The 20,364-nt window shown below is 32.3% G+C and overlaps 1 protein-coding gene across 1 annotated transcript in view; it reads left to right on the top strand.

The window, feature by feature from the left end:
* The window catches only part of LOC132755829 (uncharacterized), a 39,141-nt gene extending 20,554 nt beyond the window's left edge, over nucleotides 1-18,587 (top strand). Inside the window, exons 12-21 of the mRNA XM_060746753.1 lie at nucleotides 2,559-2,622; nucleotides 5,949-6,125; nucleotides 9,958-10,169; nucleotides 11,518-11,800; nucleotides 13,344-13,496; nucleotides 14,064-14,238; nucleotides 15,293-15,480; nucleotides 16,319-16,570; nucleotides 17,521-17,641; nucleotides 18,013-18,587. Coding sequence (XP_060602736.1) covers nucleotides 2,559-2,622; nucleotides 5,949-6,125; nucleotides 9,958-10,169; nucleotides 11,518-11,800; nucleotides 13,344-13,496; nucleotides 14,064-14,238; nucleotides 15,293-15,480; nucleotides 16,319-16,570; nucleotides 17,521-17,641; nucleotides 18,013-18,491 — 2,104 coding nt within the window. The 3' untranslated portion in view covers nucleotides 18,492-18,587. The remainder of the gene's footprint in view (nucleotides 1-2,558; nucleotides 2,623-5,948; nucleotides 6,126-9,957; nucleotides 10,170-11,517; nucleotides 11,801-13,343; nucleotides 13,497-14,063; nucleotides 14,239-15,292; nucleotides 15,481-16,318; nucleotides 16,571-17,520; nucleotides 17,642-18,012) is intronic.
* Nucleotides 18,588-20,364: the final 1,777 nt, after the last annotated feature.

Here is a 20,364-nt window from a genome sequence, read left to right as displayed (position 1 = left end):
TATAGTAAAGTCTAATGGAAGGTTAAAAGAGGGACAGTATTTGTTACTGTAAGAGATATGCATTTAATTTTTAGATACCGGTACTCACACAACTCAATCTTTATTATATGATATAGACTATTTGAGATTTTTTTACTTTGATACTATACATTATAGTGTTCTTTCTACAAGATTATGAAGTCCAAGTACCAATGTTAATAGGATGTTATATTTATTTTAAATGGAAACTGGGAATTATTAATGTAATGTGCATACATGTATATCTTAGTATATGGATATAATGTGTATTTCTGTATTTAAAGACTTACAGCTATGATGGATGAGACTTGCATTTAAATTTATAAATGATAATACATGTATCGATTAGTCTACAGGTTATAGATGTTTATAGAATTGATGGCTAATAATAGTATCTATAATAGAGTTTATACATTATAGTTTTCTTTCTACTAGATTTTGAATTCCATCCATTAGTACAAATTTTAATGTTAATGTTAGGATTTCATATTCATTTAATAGAATTATTAATGTTATGTACATACATGTATATCTTAGTATATTGATATGATGAGTCTAATAATATTTCTGTATATAAAGAGTTGCAGTTATGACATCATTATTAAAGGGATGAGACTTTTATTTAAAGTTATGAATGATAATACATGTATTGATTGAAAATGACCGTAAACTTGGATCAAGCAATATAATTAATAAAGTCTCAAAAGATCATATTCTGGATAGTTATTATAAGTCTTTTTTCAAACATGTGCATAGTTTGATAAGGACAGTTTGTGTCTTATCTATTTGTAATGGAGGGACACCGGTCTCAACAGTCAACCCGACAACGGACTTTATATACAGTAGATTGTTACTTGCACTAAATGTTATAGTGGGTGATTTATGCCGCATGAAAACCAACAAATTACAAAAAGTAACCGGGCGCCAGATGAAAACATGAAAATACAATCTACCACAAAGTGGTTCGTTTGTTGCATTTTCATGTTTTCGTCCGGTGCCCCAGATGCAAAATACAAATCAACCTTCATAAATTTCTTATCATAGAAAAAATGTCAGTTTTATATCAGTACAAAAAAAGATATTGTACATGTATGTTATGTTATGTTCACTGTTATAAATAATGGCACAACCAATAACTGTCTAAGCCCTTTTTAGTAAAAATAATTATACAATATATAAATTGTTAATTTGATTAAGACTATGAGTATGTAAGGTTTTTTTTCTTACTTGTTTAATTGTTAATTTAAAAAAATCTAAAAGTATCTGTAAAGGTTTAGAACTGTTCACTATTTAGGGGAGAAAATGTGTAAGCGGCCAGATAGCTCAATCGCTACAGCCGCGATACATTATTCTTATGGTCACAGGTTCGAGTTCTCGTAAAGCTGAAAGTTTTTCTCATCCTGTTAGTTCACTATGCTCTGTAAACATCAGAAATTCAAGGACACAAATCAATTCAGTGGGGAAATATGTTATGGTTTTCATTATTAAAGAGAAAATGTGAAGCCGGCCGGATAGCTCAGTTGATCTTCTGACAGTCATGGGTTCGAGTCATGGTCAGGCAGTTTCAGTCAGGGCTTGGAAGTTGTTTTTCAAGTGACACATTTTTGATTCATTTAACATATTGTATTTAATTTGAAATGGATAAAGGCAGTAGTGCATGATACTTTTAGATCTACAAAAGGCATTTGATACAGATGATCACACTATACTGCACATGAAGAAGTTCTTTTTTTTCTTCATGGAACTTCAAGCATCTGCCATAGATAATGACATTCTTACATGGTTCAAGTCTTATCTCTGATAGACAGCAGCTGGCGGATGTGGCTGGTACTCATTCTACTACTGCTCCGTGTACCCCTGAGGTTCATTTAAGGTCCTCATTTATGTCTGATATATGTCAATGATATGTCTGCAACCCTAAGCAATAAGCTTTTATTATATGCTGATGACTCAGGTATCCTAGTATCTGGTAAAATAAATCTGAAGAAATTCTCTCTTATGGCATGAGTCTTATAAGATTGGTTAATTGACTATAAATTGTCTTTGCATCTTGGTAAAACATAGTCTATTCATTTTAGTTTAAGTTTTAACTTAAACTAGGCCTAGCCTTCTGGTCACATGTAATGGTACTGCTATAAAGTACACATCTTTTGTTAAGTATTTAGGTGCAAAACTTTATCATTTTTATGGCGTCGCCTTTGATGCTTTGCATCAATGCTTTTATTGTATTAGTTTGCCTTTTTCAGGCTGGTGGGACAATACTCGATAAAAATAAGTACAAAGAGGAAATAAATATTATAAAGAAGATGTCAACAAATAAAAATACAGTAATTCAGTTGCTTTGTAAAAACGTTTTAATACTATTCTAGGTAATTATTACAGCTTATTATTTTGTGTGATCTGTTTTTCTGTATTCGTTGCATAATCGACAAAGACAAACGGTATTCCCTCCCTCTTTATTCCGTTTTTCTATACAAATTATAATTATGTATCGTTTATGTATCTAAATCCTGCTATCTAATATCATGTCTTTCTTGCAGTTATTATTCACAACAACAAGTAGGAAGTTTCATTCTATACCACAACGAAAAATATAACATTGAGGTAACTACGAGGGTTGTTAAAAAGTAATAGGACTGCAACTCTACTGTTCACATCTTTGAATTTATCTACACATTTTTTTAGTCTTCTACACACAGTTAAATCAATACGATATGTTTACAAAAATCAGTTCTGTAAAATTTACGAATGACAAGAGGTACGAGACCCGGTGCACGCTAACAATTAAATTTAAATGATGTTCATGACATCGCAAAATAAATCATTTTATTTGTTTGCGTCGTCAGACCAAACAAATAATGGTAGCGAAATTTTAGACCCTGGTGTTCTTATCTGCAAAATCCGAAAGTAGTTCAAACTCCTCGAAGCGGTTACTTCATTTCATATGTACATTAACGCCTAAAAATTAAGGGAATATCACTGCATAAAGATTGCCAAATGACGGGCGCATTAATTTTCTTAATGAAAAAATAGTTCCCGATTGGTCGAAGATCTTTAATATTGTGTTATTCTTATAGATATACATGCTTATATACAGCTCCAAGATTATTTACTTCAGTGTTAAACAACAGGTTTACCGTGAACAAAATATATCGAAATTAATAAGGGTTACAAACTCTAAATAGGAATAATATGTTTTTAGGCTGTTATCTTATAACTACCTGTGGTCGCAGGGTTTACACGCTCGCTTTAGAAGCGAGAGGTCCGGAGTTCAAATCCCAGTTCAGGCAACTTATGTTTTTTTTTTCCAATTGATTAAGTCAAATCAACATTGAATTGAATATCAGTCTTGCAATTATTCTTATAGCCAATTTGCTATAGTTATTACACTGGAAACAGAATTTGATGACACTTTACAAACAAACTGGTTTATAATCTCAAAACCTTCACCTTTCTGACATTCTGAGGCCCAAACAAATTCAGCGCCTTCCGTGCTTTGATACCCCATTGTCATAGGTGCCTGAATTATGTAACTGAAACTAGGCCTCATTTTGGAGATAAAGCGAACAAGAAGCAATCATAAGCAATCATCGTTCCGCTCTACGAAATAATAGTCCGGTAGCCGGCCGCTCTCCGCTTTTTCTCGATCTGGGAGCTTAACAGACATGAAAAGGTGATATATATTCTTCACATTGTACATGCTATCTTTTATTCTTAATTCATTATCATTATTATGTAAATTTAATTTAAAATATTCATTAATTAAGTTCTGAGCACAGGCTTTCATACTTTAAAATAGGGTAAAATAATACTTATAATTACCGTTAATCATTATAAAATGTATTAATTGATTAACACGTGTATCTAGTTAAAAATAAAATAGTGTTTTTAACAAATTTCTCATATTTAATTATTTGGCTAGACCTGAATAAGTTTACAGGATGCAGAAATCAATCATGCAGGACAGTTCGCGGTTTGTAAACCGTCGATCCCTAGTTCGTTTCGTGCTTTCATCCTCAACCGTGAAGGAGTATGGCCTATCTGCTGACAAAATTTAACAATCGCTTTTCAACAACCGTCATATTTCTACATTTAACGTTATGACCAATGTTGTACTTAGCAATTTCCTGTCTGAATGACCTCAAAATGGGACATAACGTCACTTTAGTTCATGTTAACTAAGTCTTGTTGGTGAAATAATTGAAAAACAAGATTGCATTTGAGAAAAATGCTATGCCATCGCATTAATACAACACTAAATAGTAGTTAGGAACAGATTTTTGTTGTTACTATACATTGTTATTGTTATAATGCATAGATCCCGGCTTATCTAATTCTTATTATCAGATTAGTTGTTAAATCTTTTGTTAATCCAATAAAAGATCAGAGTTGGAATATATCAATGCACTTGAGTCTAGTGAATTTGGTGGTGAAGGTAATATTTCACACAGTCTTAATTTCATGAATACATCAAAGGACAACACAGTAAGACACTCAAAATCTATGTCAGCTGATATCAAAGTTCACTTTACATCTTAATCTGTGCACATGGCCCAAATTTCATATCTTTACATCAAAGGACAAGAAAGTAGGTCACATGATCAAAATCTAGGGGCGGAACCAATTTTGACCCCAGGGCTATAATTTGAATAATCTTGGTAGAGGTTCACTTCGCAAAGTCTCATGCCATATATTTACCCTCTAGCCTTTGTCAATTCAGACAAGAAGATTTTCAAGTTTTTACTTTATATATATATATGTACATATAGTGAAAATCAATGACCCCCGGGGCGGGACCGATTTTGACCCCAGGGCTATAATTTGAACAATCTTGGTAGAGGTCTACCAGAAAATGCCTCATGCAAAATATCTAAGCTCTAGGCCTTTTTGGTCTTTACAAGAAGATTTTTTAAAAATTTATTCTTATAATTCCTATTGGTTGCCATGGCAACCAGATTTCTGCATGGAATAAAATTTTTTGAACAACTTTGAAAGCCCATCACCCAAGGATCAATCCTGCCAAGTTTAGTTGAAAATGGACAAGTGGTTTTTCCCAAGAAGATTTTTGAAGTTCACTATAAAATCTGTACAACACACACACACACGCACACACGCACACACACACACACACACACACACACATCGCTATATATCTGCGATGCGGTGGCATAAAAAAACTAAAAAAAACAACAAAAAAAAAACAACAGACAACAAATTATAAACAAACTTTAAATTCAAATTGGATCTAAATTGATGTGCTGCGCCGGGTGCGTACTATTATGGTCATTCAATTTTACAGGTAACATGCGTTTAGCACAAGACTTCAATAAACTTATGCTTGAATTAAAAAAAACAATTAATTGAAACCATATTAATAATTTTTTATTAAACAAAATTGAATACGAATACGCAAGACCTTCAGTCCTATTACTTTTTTAACAAACATCGTATTAGGTTTATATTTTATTACATGATGTTATAAAGTTTAAAAAAATGATCAAAAGCAGCCACATTATTTAATGACGCAAAATATTGGAAACTGCCGTGTCTATTGACTCGATTTCGTGTAAAATATAATGTGATGTTGGGAAAAAGGCATAACAAAAACCAGTTTAATACTTAGGAAACGGCGAAATTGTCGTGCATTTAATTTCACCGTAGTAATTATTTCTTTGTCTTACATTGTTATATTTATCGATTTAAGTTCAGAATATTTTGTTTATGCTGTTATGATATCAATTGCAACTATTATCTGTTTTCTCTATATTTGTTTGTATTTGTTAAGAAAAATGTAAAGAGCACGTAGACCTTTAATATTTAAAACACTAACCGATATCTTAACAATCATAATTTCCAATAATGAAAGTTCCATTAATTATATTATTTTTTTTGTGTGCTGTTAATGTTAATGATGTATTCAATTAATCAAGATTCAAGAAACAACACAAAGGTGTGGAAGCGCTGCATGTACGTGTGGGGTTTCTATACGTGCTGGCAGGGACATTTTTATGATTAACAGATGTGGGAAAATAAATTTTCTAGGATTTCCACAATGTGATGATGGTGGAATTCTTCAAGTAGTGAGAATAAATGAACGAACATACAAGGTTTGAATCAATTATTTCTTTGGCACGTTTAATATATAATACGTTAAAATGTCATATGTGATTTTTTTAGCTCACCTGAGCACAAAGTGCTCAAGGTGAGCTTTTGTGATCACAATCTGTCCGGCGTCCATCGTCCGTCAGTGTGTCCGTCGTCAACTTTTATAAAAACAACTTCTTCCCAGAAACCACCGGGCCAAATGTTATGAAATTTTCCTGTGATGTTCCTAGCATGAAGCTCTACTAAAATTGCTCAAATGGTTCTACTCAATTGATCATCTGGGTCAGGAGGGCGAAAAATTGATTTCTGAAATGATTTAAAAAAAAAATGTTCTCTTCTGAAAGTGCAAGGCCTAGAGCTTAGATATTTTGTATGTAACACCATCTACTGAAACTCGACAAATGTTTGAATAAAAGACTACGGTCAAAATTGGGGGGTAATTGATTTTCCTTTTATGTATATAGCGAAAACTAAAAAAGAAAAATATTGTAAAAAAAACAAAAGAGCTAGAGCTTAGATAGTTGGCATATAACATCTTGTATTAAGTGTTTACCAAGTTTGTTCATATAAAAGCCCTAGGGTAAAAAATGGCCATGTCTCGGGGGTCATTGATTTTCCTTAAATGTATAAAGTGAAAACTTAAACAAATTCTTGTATAAGACCGAAAGAGCTAGAGCTAAGACATTTGGCATGAAACATCTTCCAGTGAATGTCTACCAAATTTGTGTCAAACTACCAACACCACCACACCGCATTGATTATTATTTGTATATTAACATGGCTGTAGTTGTAAATGCACATCTTTACTACATTAATTGCTGGATAGCTCAAGCTATCCGTAAGTTGTGTTATATCTGTAAATGCAAATTAAGTTGTTGTACTCACCCGAGCGTCGGCGTCGGTTTCGGCGTCGGTGTAACCTCTAATGTTAAAGTTTTTGTAATACCTCAAATATTTTCAAAGTCAATGGACATATGGCTTTGAAACTTTGCACACTTGTTCATTATCATGACCCCAACCTGTAGACAAGAGGAGGTAACTGTATCAAGCATTTTGACAGAATTATGCTCCTTTTTCGACTTGGAATTTACGTTAAAGTTTTTGTAAGACCTCAAATATTATCGAAGTCCAATGATATATGATTTTTAAACTTTGCACACTTGTTAACCATCATAACCCCAACCTGTAAACAGAAGAAGGTAACTGTATCAAGCATTTTGACAGAATTATGCTCCTTTTTTACTTCATGGTGTACTTGGAATTTACGTTAAAGTTTTTGTTATACCTCAAATATTTTCAAAGTCCATTGACATATGGCTTTGAATCTTTGCACAATTCTTTACCATCATGACTCCAACCTGTAAACAGGAGGGGGTAACTGTACCAAGCATTTTGACAATACAATGCCCATTTTTCGACTTTTACATTTCGGTTTGCATACCACCTCAGATATTTTCATATTCTATTGACATCTGGATTTGAAACAAGTTGAAATTTTATACTCTCCTTTGAGATCATAATAGGACTCTCTCCAAGGCCTATAACTGTAACATGGATTTAAAGACATTGTTTGCCCTTTTGTTAACTCAGAAAATTTTACATTATCAAGGCTCTTTTACTACCAAGCACTAAGAATAGTCGAACGTTGCTGTCCTTCTTGTTTTTTTGACATACAGCCTTGAAATGTAGATTGGTCAGGATGTTTGTCTATATAATTGCTTGGATGAGCTCAAACATTGGTTATCTCGGATGAAAAACTAGATTACAGGAGCTAAAAATAGAAAATCTTGTTATTACTCTAGAGGCTATTGTTTTGTTCCCAATATCCTGTGATGTGGCCAGAAAGATTGCTTTGACGATTTCTAGGTCCAGCTGGACTATAGGTCACCTGGGGTAAAAAACTAGGTCACACAGCCCTGATATGTGAAACCTTGAATACACCTTACAGGCTACTGTTGTGATCCAAATAACCTGAAAATTGGTCAGATAGGTTGCTTTGTGATTTCTAGGTCTGTTTAAAAATGGTCATCTGTGGTCAAAAACTAGGTCACAGACCCTAAATAAAATAGGATTGAGCCTTCATAGTCAGGTGAGCGATATAAGGGTCATCATGGTCCTCTTGTTTATTTTAATATCATATCAAAATACGAAGTATTTTTCATCTATTTTTATATCATAACATGTTAATGAATACATGATCATTCAGAGTTTTGAAACCTCTAAGTAGCTTATGTCTTTTCAACTGTCAACCAGAGATGTTGACCTTCCGACCAAATTTCATTCTGCATGATTTAGGTCTGTTCGTTGTCAAGCGGAGTAGGAGGTAACTTTGCAATTGGGTTTTACTGTGGCCGGATATTTAATCTACCTATGTCATCAATTGAACCAAGAATCAGGCAGCACATCCGTGTTGTCTGATTATGGTCTGTTTGCTATTTAATTCGTACTGATCACGATTTTTCCAGAACAATAATGATGGTATCGTCCAAACTGAAATATAAGGTATGGATATGTAGCTTGATAGAGGTTAATCAGACATGTCAGCGCTTAACTGTTTAGTGCTCCTCGGTCGTGTCATCTAAACCTTTAATGAACTCTTAGATATGCGGTGTTTTGCCTTTTTCCAGGGACGCCTACACTTGAGAAAGGCTTCATTCATTAGTATTGAATCGGAATGTGACATACCATAGGAAAAAAGTGTAATAGGGGTGGTTCGGCGTAATTTAAATATAACTATCCGGGCCCCTGAGGGTCAAGTAAGTTCGGGATTATTAAATCATTTCAACAACAGCTATCATGGTCAAATCTATATATTCATCAGGTTGATACACGATGGTACAAACAAACTCTGACATATGTATATATATAAAGTAAAATAAAGTAGAAACAATGCATTACATTAATTACTATCACATCTTATGTTCTAATCTAGAACATAATCAATTACATGTCTAGTGGCCAATTCATTTCTTTAAACTCAGCAACAGTCCTTAAATATTATATTCATAGCATATGGAATTATACACATTTAACATATATTATACTTTAAACAATACAAAATACATCACATGTAACTTACCATCTGAGGGATGAGATGAGTGCAGTACATCAATCTAATGCCTAATATCTTCTCTTACTATCACACCAGTAACTGTTGACTGCAAGGTTAAATATTAATAGTGAATACAAGATGAAAGGTGACTTGATAGATACATGTCATTCTGAAACACATACTTATTTACAAATTTCACAATCAATGGACTGAACCAAAACAGAACAAAATCACAATAACGCAATTTTCCATATTTACAATAAAGCATTTATCAGCAGTCAGGATAAATACATACCAATTTAAGAAATAAATAACTTGACCACAAAGCACTAATTTTCTACCAACTCTCCTTTACAACAACAAAGACACAATGACTTTTCCAACCAAGAAAACACATGACACAAAACTAGCTTAAAACCAAGGATCCGTGAACCAATCATTTGAACTCACAGATCCAATCAATATAAACATAAGATAAAATCTGTTAAAATCAAAATAGAGTAATCTCTTTTGAAAAGTAACAGACAAGACCGGTGGATGTGTCTCCCTTTGCAAAATTTTAAAATCCAGTAGTAAAGCAAGAGTTTCGTCCCTCAGACCTGATCTTAAAAAGACCCTGTTACAAAGCCTTATATAATTTTGAATAAAATATATTTTGTGATGAAATGTGAGTCATATGTGTATGTTTAAGATGTTTGATACCCATCAGTACTTATTGCATTGCATTAAGATAGATTATGACTGAATATGGTTAATAAATATAATTTTTTTCTATTTATTAGGTTTTCACACCCATTGGAACAAAAATTACTCTAAGTCTTATGACAAGGTTTATTAATATCGACATTTTGATGGCCCCTAAGGACAAATACAATTTACGTGGACTATGTGGATATTTTGATAATAAGAAATCAAACGACATGGTTCATAGAGACCGAACGACATCTACAATAAACGTAGATTATCCATATACAGATTTTGTTAACAGCTGGAGGTTTGAATATTTGATTTTATATATTGCATTTAAATACTTATTTTTTTTTTCATTGACCAAATATTGAAGACAATTACAAACAAATGTAAACATTTTTCATCTTCCTGTGGGCATACTTGTTAATTTGGTCCGACAGTTTATTACGTTACATACAGTGGGTATCTACCACATTCACTAAGTGTGAAATTGCGGCATTTTGATTTATGCATGCTACACGTTTACAATCTGTTTGATAATTGGGCATGGTTTGTATCCCCATATTTCTGCTGAGTAAGTCAATATTGGGGTTACTGTTGAGTCAAATAGCTTCAATAGCTCTTTGTGATAAAAGTGACCGAAATACTTTTGACAACGAAACATTGAAAAGCCAAAATTTCATTTCTTTGGTTTAAGTCCAACATTACTTCGGAGTAAAGAATATACTTAAATACTCTTACCACGAAACAACCTCAATTTCTCTCCCCTGGTATGTCCATTTTTCATTTTGTCTTAAGTGACAACCTTTCCTTAACACCATGATCTTAGAGTTGTCCAAGTTGAGTTGCATCCCTGTTTTTTCCACAAATATCAGCTGTTTATCTGGATTTGTAGTTAAGCTACAGTTTCAACAATCGTCTGCAAACATCAAGCAATCATGCCAGAATGTCGTTTGTAATAAAAATACAAGAAATACATTTCTGTTGAAGATAAGTTACCATATCGTTTATAAAAAAAAAACTGAGAATAGAATTGTAGAACTGACAGAACCCTGCTTTGTACCAATGTCACATTGGAAGAAATCCGTTATACCACCATTAACTTAAATACACGGTTATAGCTTGGATTTGAATATCTTTAATAGCTTGCTGTGTTTTTGATACCCTTACGTCTCAAGCTGTTCCATAGCTGACCATGAATGCAGCTATCGAAGACTTTCATGAAGTCGATAACAATTACATATACATGACCCTCCTTTTAAGCACTATCGCTTGTAGGTTAAATGCGTTATCAGTAATTTAATACCCACGTCTAAATTCTGCTTGTGATTCGTCAGTGACACTCTTCTCTTCTGTCAATGTTTTCAAATGGTTTGCTTAGTATTTTCATGACTATTCTACTAAGATAGTTTGTAATTGATATTGCTCTGTAGCTATTACGGTCACGCATAGATCGGATTGAAATTGTACGGACGAAGTATGTCATTGAATAAATTTCATTTAAATAAGGTCGTGTAAGTTTTATAGTTTGTTTGTACATTTTCTTGTCAAATATAAGTAATATGCCTATATTTAATTTTTCAAAGTAATATTATATATTACATTTGTACATTCAAAAATAAAAAAGAAAAAAAAAAACGTTTTGTATTCAGAGTTCAAAAGGAAGAAGTATATTCACGTAAGAAACGTGATTTAAAAAGTTGGGCCAGCCAAAATGGAATTTTCTGTGTTTGTGAAGAAGAAAAGGCAGAGAGATCAGCAGAGGCATTGTGTTCAAGTATGCAGTATCTAGAATGCCCAATGCAAGATTCCATAACACAAACTAAATGCTACATACACAGTCATCGTAAAAGGAGGTCTCCAGCCTCTCATGAAAAAGAAATGGATCGACTGTTTGCATTAATGCAACCAGTAGAAAATCACAACATCAGAAAAGTATGTCATCATATCTTATTTAAGAGTGAATAGAGCAAAGGTCGGTAGTTTAGAGTTGCTAATAATTAATTTTTTTATCATGAAATAGAGTACCTAAAGTGAAAGACAGATATTTGAGTAACTCAGTACAGTGAAGTTGCGCAAACCTTAACAATTGACTCAACCTAGCAACCTGTGATTTCTAAAAGCATTGTCTACCTTACGAAACCGATGCATTAAGTGTCCTTTCATTGTAATCAGTGACTTCCTTAGCAAATTTTGACGTTCATAAACTACCACTTACTTCACTTAGCAACCATTTACTTTTCAAAGCAACAATTGAATTTTGAAGCAACTTTTGACTGTCCAAATCAAATTGACTTTCCCTGGCCAAAAGTGAATTCAATTGCCAGCAAGTACTGACTTCTAACATAACAACCAATGTGCTTCAAATGAACTTTTGACTTTTCATTACTACAAATGAATCTACCATTGACTTTCATAGGTAGCACTGACATACATAGCAACCATTGGTTTTGTTAAGTAACGAGTTACTTCTATAGTAACTATTGATCTTTTTGAACCTTTTGATATTACTTTGAGATTGAGACTTTTCATCTGCTTTTCAATAATAGTTAACAATATTAACTTTTCCTGGTCATTAAGAGTCTTTATAATCAGTTGAGCTATATAATTGTAATTATTTATCTCTTGTTTCTTTAATATTTTGTTTGGTTAATGTTAACATTATCAAATATGAATTTAGCTTTCTATTAATAGAAAGTCACCACAATGTAATCTTCAACAATTCACATTCAATTATTACGATGATTGTCTACTTTTATAAACACTGTAGCTTATTACTTTCCTTGGAATATCGCTGATTATTAGTCTATTAGTTTAAGAGATAGTTAAGCGTTTTTTTTTAATTGACAAATAATTGCCAAATTCCTTTTATCTGCAAATTAGATATGCGGTAGATTTTTATTCTTTTAAAGTAATTGTATGATGATAAGGTAAATATTTAGGTTTATGGACATGGCTAATGTGACATTAACTGAGCCCGAAATTCGTTCTATAGACTTTGATATTAACTAAAATCTTTGTACCTTAAATAAAACACTTCTTTTTGTGAATTTTAAAAGTTGTCCTAGATTTACTTTTCTATGCAAATAAGTTGCCAAAACGCACACAAGTGTTTTCCTCCAGTCGTTGGCGGGTGTTTCTTATTTTAACCTGTATATGCAATTTTATGCTAAGCAAATTGTCTCTTTATTTAATCGTTGTGTTGTAAAGAACGCCGTTGCATATAATGTTTAAGAACGCCGTTACATATAATGTTTTCTGTTTGGTCGGCTAAAACCATATATTTCTAAAAGTTTTTCAATTGGTCTAATGCTAGATTAAATTTAGCGGTTGAATATCGTCTAGAACCGATATAGTGTGATCTGATATGATTGTCATGTAGCCGTGTCTCGACAAAAGAACAAAATATTCTATAATTGCAAAAAATTTCCAAAAATCCTTAAATGATTTTATTGATATCAAAATTCTATATAATCAGCGCAACACAAATGCAACTGTGATATCTGAGGATCAGGCAAAGGAAAAATGTTCAAAGAAGATCAAAGGATCACTTGCGTTTACATCATATAGGGATATGACAGCTTCAGAAGATCCAAATGCCGTGATTAGCCAATGTATCTTTGATATTATGGTACGTAAAAGGATGCAAGCAGAAACAAGAAATTGATTTGTTTAAAGCATGAAGCAAAAATGTCATCTTAATACCTCAAAATCATTGTAGAGTTTTAAATGGTTTATTCATGCATTTCATATCATAAGTATTCATTATACATGTATATCATTCTAATGACTAACTATTTATTGTTCTTTAGTAATGGTGTGATTTTGTAACACCTTTCATATAACTGAAAATGAATACTTAAAAATTTATGTTTTTATACAACGGTATAATCGTCTAGATACTCAATATATTCAGGAAACGTTGACAGCTTCAAAAGAGTTTGCCATTTTTTTGTGCTTAAATTAATCTTTGAATGTATATATACCTACCACCTAATAAAAAGTAAAACAAGCATTAGATGTATTGACGATTAATTTTGATGTCACCACGTAGTATAAATTATCTTAGGAGATTGCATTCAAATCAGTCAGTATCAGAAAAATGCGACTAAAAGGAGACTATGGTTGCACAGTTTTAGTTTCTCTATTATCAAAGACACTAAACACTCAAAATTTATGCATTATGCAATAATTTAAGGCCACGAACGACCAGTCATTTGCAGATGCCCACGCGGATTCGGTTAACACTATCGTTAAAGGCATGATGAATGAAGTTCCTACGTATGTTGAAACCAACAAGAAAGAGGTACAGGTGTTCCTTAAAAACTCTTGCTCCAGTAACTGCAGTGACAGGGGAAACTGCTCCGATGACGGTAAGGTGAATTATTACAGTAAATGGTTATCTCTGCTAATATTTGTTTGATCCAATGTTCGGCCGAAATTTCTTTCAAACTTTTTTTTTACGAGTAATGTATCCAACAGAACAATAATTATGTTGACGTGGCCATTCTCGCCAATGTGTTTGCTGGAACAAAAATAGATTGAGAACAGAATATTCATTTTTAATAAATTTTTGTTTTGGTTATTGAGAATGCTTTTTGAAATGGAATATAGACATACGCACAAAAAAGCAAGCCATTGGAGATACCTTGTAACTAAATAATTGCTTTCCAGTTACGGTTCTTGGTTTTGACACTTCTTCCTAACTGATTTTTTTCTCATTTTAAAAAAAAACATATCTCTTGGAGAGTGTACAATCAGTCTGTAATAGCGCATAAAATGTTTATTATTACTTGAATCTGTTTCACTTTTCCTAAAATCTCAAATTTGGTTGCTTAGAAAAAAATATATTCTGGCCCGGTGGCATGCAGCTTTAATACACTGACGTTAATCAAATCAAATAAATAAATCACATACAAGATACCAGTTAGGCTAACATTCTCTTCACTGCTTCATTCTTTTCCCATTTACTTGAAAACTAAACATAGCATGATAGTGATTTTTAAGAATTTTATCTCACCCAAGTAAACTGTACTAATGAATAATCTTTAGGTAACATTTCCTCGGCGAGGGGACTTACATGGCCCTTGGTTAAGACTTAATCTTTGAACAATACCAAGAAAAAAAAAAAAAAAGAATTTCAAACCCGATGTAGCTTTTTTTTACAACTTAAATATTGATTAGTTCTTTTACACAAAGGATGATTGCAGCGCTATCAGGTTTGCGCTTTTTACGTTTCGGTTAAAAATATGTTACTCATTTCTTATACATTTTTGCAGTTTAGCATTCACTGTATTTTATAACTACCCTGATTTATCTCGGGTGGTGTAGTTGTTTTATTAAGGCATTGAAGAAAATAGAAAGCCAAGGAAAAAATAGAACCCTGTAATAAATAAAAACTCATGTTCAATTTCTTTTCCTGAATAGGCGAATGCATTTGTCACCAATTTTATCATGGTGCCATCTGTGATATTGACGAAAGAATTCCACCCATCGTTACTGACATAGAAGGAGGAGGAGTATGTGACACCAGTGATGGTGGAGATTGCAGATGTTTTTATGTGCGCGGTGACAATTTTCTAGAAAGTTTGAAGTGCAAGATTGTTACTTCAGAGGTAACGTTTCAAATGAAAACTTTACATATTAAAGAGATATTGCATGACAGTATTTCGGAAAAAAAATCGGAAAAAATCAATCTTCTACAAAATTATTTTGTTTCAACATGAAATAACACTATGGCATAAAGATTCAGCTCATATAAAATAACTAATTTTCAGCAGTGTAATAATGTAAGATTTACACTGATGTTTTAACACTGCAAAGTGACGTCATTTGCGTAACACAAATCGTCAAAAGCATTAATGCTATTATACCTACTTAAAGGAACTCCACAGAGGTTCTAAAACCTTAAACCAATTTGTTTACATAGATCAGCTGGGACACTTAAAACAGAACTACATGCAAAAGATAATTAAGAAATATATGCAGAAAAATTGTAAAGCTTATTTTTGTGCTGTTTTTTGCCTGGTATGAATGAAACGTGTTGCAACCCTTTCCATGGTCATTTGTGAAATTGTCCAGTCCGTTAATGACCTTTTTATCATTGACCGTTTATAATTGTGATAAATAAAATATTATATTCGTGCTGGTTCAATACGTGATTTATTGATCGAGATAAATAAACAATATTATGCTAGCAAGAGGCCTGCATTATATGATTATATCCAACTCATTCGATTATTTAGTATCAAACCTTCACTTTTTTAAATATCATCAATATGTGTAAAGACTCGATGAACGAACTTATCTCTCTGAAATGTAAAGAATGCCGTTTTACAAAATAATCTTTGTTTATTTCTGTTAAGTATTCTGGCACGTTAATTATTACACAAAAGCAAAATATATATAAATACATAACATCATTTTTGATTCTTGAAAACTATTTATTTCAAGATCTCGATTTTGGGCGATGAAATAAACGTTACCATAGAAACATTTGCTGGTGACTTTGAAGATGTCTTCACGGGTGTTTGTTGTATCCCGGAAGAAAACGTTTTCTCTAGAGATATGTTTGTTAGGGAACACGATGTATCAGTCAGTAGCGATGGAGTACACTATGGTGAAAACAACACCATGTACATCTTTGATTCAACTTGTCAGAAACTTGAATCATTGGCAACAGGAAGACCGTCGTTCAAATTAAAGGTAAATTTGCGAGAGATTTGCTTATGATTTCTAATTTGCCCATGCGACCACGTGTATAAAGCGACTTTTGTCTTATGCAGCCACTTTCAATTCCCCCCTATCATTTTCTCTATATATCTTTAATGTATTTAGCGACTTTTGCTCAACGCGACCAACGACCGCTAATTAGTTAGCCAATTGATATAAATCTTTTCATTAAACGACCACTTTTACCTGTCAAGTAATTGTGTTTTTAGATAACGCCGCCTCGTAATGTCACACGTGTCAACAATCAAAACACAAGATATAAATGTGTGAAAAACTATTTGCCAAACCGTTTTATGACGTGTATTATCAATAAAACAATGCAACGCTCCGCCCCTGCTGAGATGGTGTATACGCTTCGCTGTTGATATTTAGAATGCATTGTATTGATCTTGAACTTGATCAGCAATTCAATTAATCGTTACAATCAGATGTAGTTTGTATATTTCAAATGAAAAATGCACAACAGAAAAAAAATTCACTTATAAGGGTTTTGTGTTGGAGACAAAAAAATTCAACGGAGATGTTTAAAAATGTCAAACATGTATGGATTGGATCGAAACTGTTTTGTCAATAAATATTAAGAAAGTTATTCTTTTACACTAGCATCAATTTAGAATATCGGAGTGTTCTAATGATTAAACATTTATATAAATGAAGTTGAAAAACATTCCCACAGCAAAAGAAAGATGTCATGAATTATTTTGTTTTCTTTTTATCATGCTTTGTCTTAAGAGACCGTTTCATTAAGCGACCGTTTAGGGTGTTTCCCTTGCGCGATCACTTAAAACAAGTTTGACTGTATATCATTGATATTATTAAAAAATAATGTTCGAATCAATAAAGTTAATTCAATTTTTAAAGAATAAGCCCAAATATAAATTGTATTGGATGTCTTTTCGCAAAAATATGTCTTTTCTTTTTAGAATGGATTTTGTTTCATCGAACATGCCTGTATCAAGAACACCTACGCGTTCCTTTCTGAAAATGATACTTGTTTATCGTGCAACACTACTGTGTCAGTGACAGATTGGACAGAAACAAACTGTAAGTTTTCTTTTTTCTTAAGAATTAATAAATTCTACAAATTTTCTTTATTGTCATTTTTGTTATTTTGGTATTATTAGTAGCTGATGGTAATGATGAAGATCATAATAGAAATGATGATGAAACTATTCAATCAAATCTTCAGATATGTTTTCCTTTTTCGTTTTCTGGTTTTCGTTTTGTGTTTTGTAATATAGACTCTAGATGTTGCCAGTGTATTATTTTTGAATGATATTTACTAACTTATTTTTTCTCCGGTTTTAACGAGCGATATCAAAAAGGTAGGTTTATTCCAAATTTATATAAACACGCTTGACATGTAACCGCAATTTTATATCATTCTTACTTACTCTAATGTTGTATGTTTTTAGTGGAAATATGCATTCCAACTACTACAACCACATCAACAAAGACAACAAAATCATGTACCAGCACCCATGCTACAGAAATGACAACGATGCACGTTGATATTCCAAGCACAGAGGGTGTTGAAAATCAAACTATCTCAGAATCAACCTCTACAAGCACAGAGGATTTTGAAAATCAAACCCTCCCTGTAATAACCTCGACAAGCATGGATGATGTTGTAAATACAACTTTCACTGAGGCTATCCCTACAACAGAGACGAAGCAAACAACAGCTGTCATGACGACATCAAAGAAGAGATGTAAAGGAAAACATTTCATACGCTTAAAAGAGCGGAAGAAGAAGCTTTCCGTGAGGAATAAGAAAAGGAAGAAGAAAATTGAACGGCTCACTGAACAAGTTAAACGACTCAAGCAGTTTGTTGAACGTGTTAAAAGTAATCGAAAGAATATCAATGACCAAACAACCACCCAACAGCCATGAACAATTCCGTTCAATAATATATTTCAAGCATAAGGGCGTGCACGCTTCTTTTAAAAACATGTACACTTTTTCTTCAACTTTGCTTAAACTTGTGAAAAGTTCCCTTTGTAAATTTTGTTAACATATTTACGTATGAAAATAATTTGACGTTTAAGTATTTGCATCTTAAAAGGGTTACATACCCCAAATATTGCTTATATATCTTGTGTAAATGTTTTTTCTTCTTCTTTTCTATTCATATTTTTATTTTACTCTCTGCCTTTTTTCATCGTTGTCTTACCTACATTCTTGATATTTTCTTTGCATTAAGAGATTTTAAAGCTTTTTACGTGTTTGTTTTTTTATAATAGTAGTACGAGTACAAATGTAAAGAAAATCTTGTCCGTAACAAACCTAGTGTTATTGTTTATTTAATAAGTATTGCTAAGATCGTCATGTTGTTATCTTAATACAGATTCAGTAAGATCAGTAAGAAAAGAAGGACATAACCATTTAAATACGACATCTTAAAAGTCCATCTACATTATGGAATCCCTGCTCAATTGGTAAATCTTTATTAATTTGTCTTTAATTAATCTGTTTTCCTGTACATTTGTTATTTATATTTTTAAAGCTGCATAATCTTAATCAAGATCGGGATCACCACTTCAATTTTCGTCTCTCCAAATACAAGTCCCTTATCAATTAATTTAATATAATAAAGCCCTTTAATTAAAAGGAAAAAAAAATGTAATATAATGTACTAATGTAAATAATCATGTACCTTCTTGTATTGGTCCGCACCCGTAGGCTGAGGTCATTTCACAGGAGAAATATGAAAACACCCGGTATTTAACATTTTATGACATCAATTATCAACAAACTCACACTTTTGAGATAAATCTAATTTTTACGATAATATTAAAAATATATCAAGTCCAGAGGCTTCAGTGTATACGGCTTATGAGTTGCAAGCAACTATCTAGAATACAAAACCGATAATTTGTTCCTAGCCACCTTCTATAAGCATGTTTTGAATCAGTCATACAATATAATTGTAATGATTGCTAAAATATTACGGCAAATACTAAATGTTGATGATGAAATGGGCAAATTAACTTTATCTGTAATATGGAATTCATTTTCCCAATCACGGTTTGTGCATTTTCTAATTTAAATTAGACATATTCTTTAAGGCCCCTAATTCGAATTTTTTAATATAATTTTTTTATAAAAATATGACGTTCTTTCCAATTATTTTACTCAGTATAATTTTTCACAAACATTAATATAGAATTGCTATCTTTTGTAAGTACATTCTATCAAAAAGCCCAGGACAAACTTCTGCTATTATTTATCCATGGTACCAATTATGACTAGATGTTTCACGTATCTTTAGTGTGTTTCAACGAACACAATATTCTCCTTAATCAGCTGTTTCAATTTGACTTCTTGTGAATTCACAGTAAAACTTAATAAAATTATTGTTTACACTGAAGTCAAACTGAAAACTGCAAATCCAATTGGCCATTCTAAAATTAGTATAATAATATGTTTTGATAAGGACTTTTCTGAAACGATCCCTCTTAAACAAACTTTTAAGTAAAACTGGCCTGCATGTAACTTTTCTTGGATATTTGAAGGCGTATTACGTATGTATATATCTTTCGCATTTGAAAAATATGAGTTACAAATCGTTTTCTTTCCTTGGTCTCAATTTATTACTCGCCTATGCCCTAATCAGGACGCATTGCCTTTTGAGACTACTTGACTTCTGTTGTTGAAAACACAATTGTAATAGGAAATTTAAATTTTCATAACTCATATTTTATGTCTAATAACGGACAGTTTCCAAACTAATACGTTTCTGTAGTAATATTAATTATCTATGCAA

This window comes from Ruditapes philippinarum, unplaced genomic scaffold (genome assembly GCF_026571515.1).
Source record: "Ruditapes philippinarum isolate M1 unplaced genomic scaffold, ASM2657151v2 ctg608_1_1_1_1, whole genome shotgun sequence".
Lineage (NCBI taxonomy): Eukaryota > Metazoa > Mollusca > Bivalvia > Venerida > Veneridae > Ruditapes > Ruditapes philippinarum.
The sequence above is the reverse complement of the archived record's forward strand: the minus strand, read 5'-3'. Positions and strand labels throughout refer to the sequence as shown.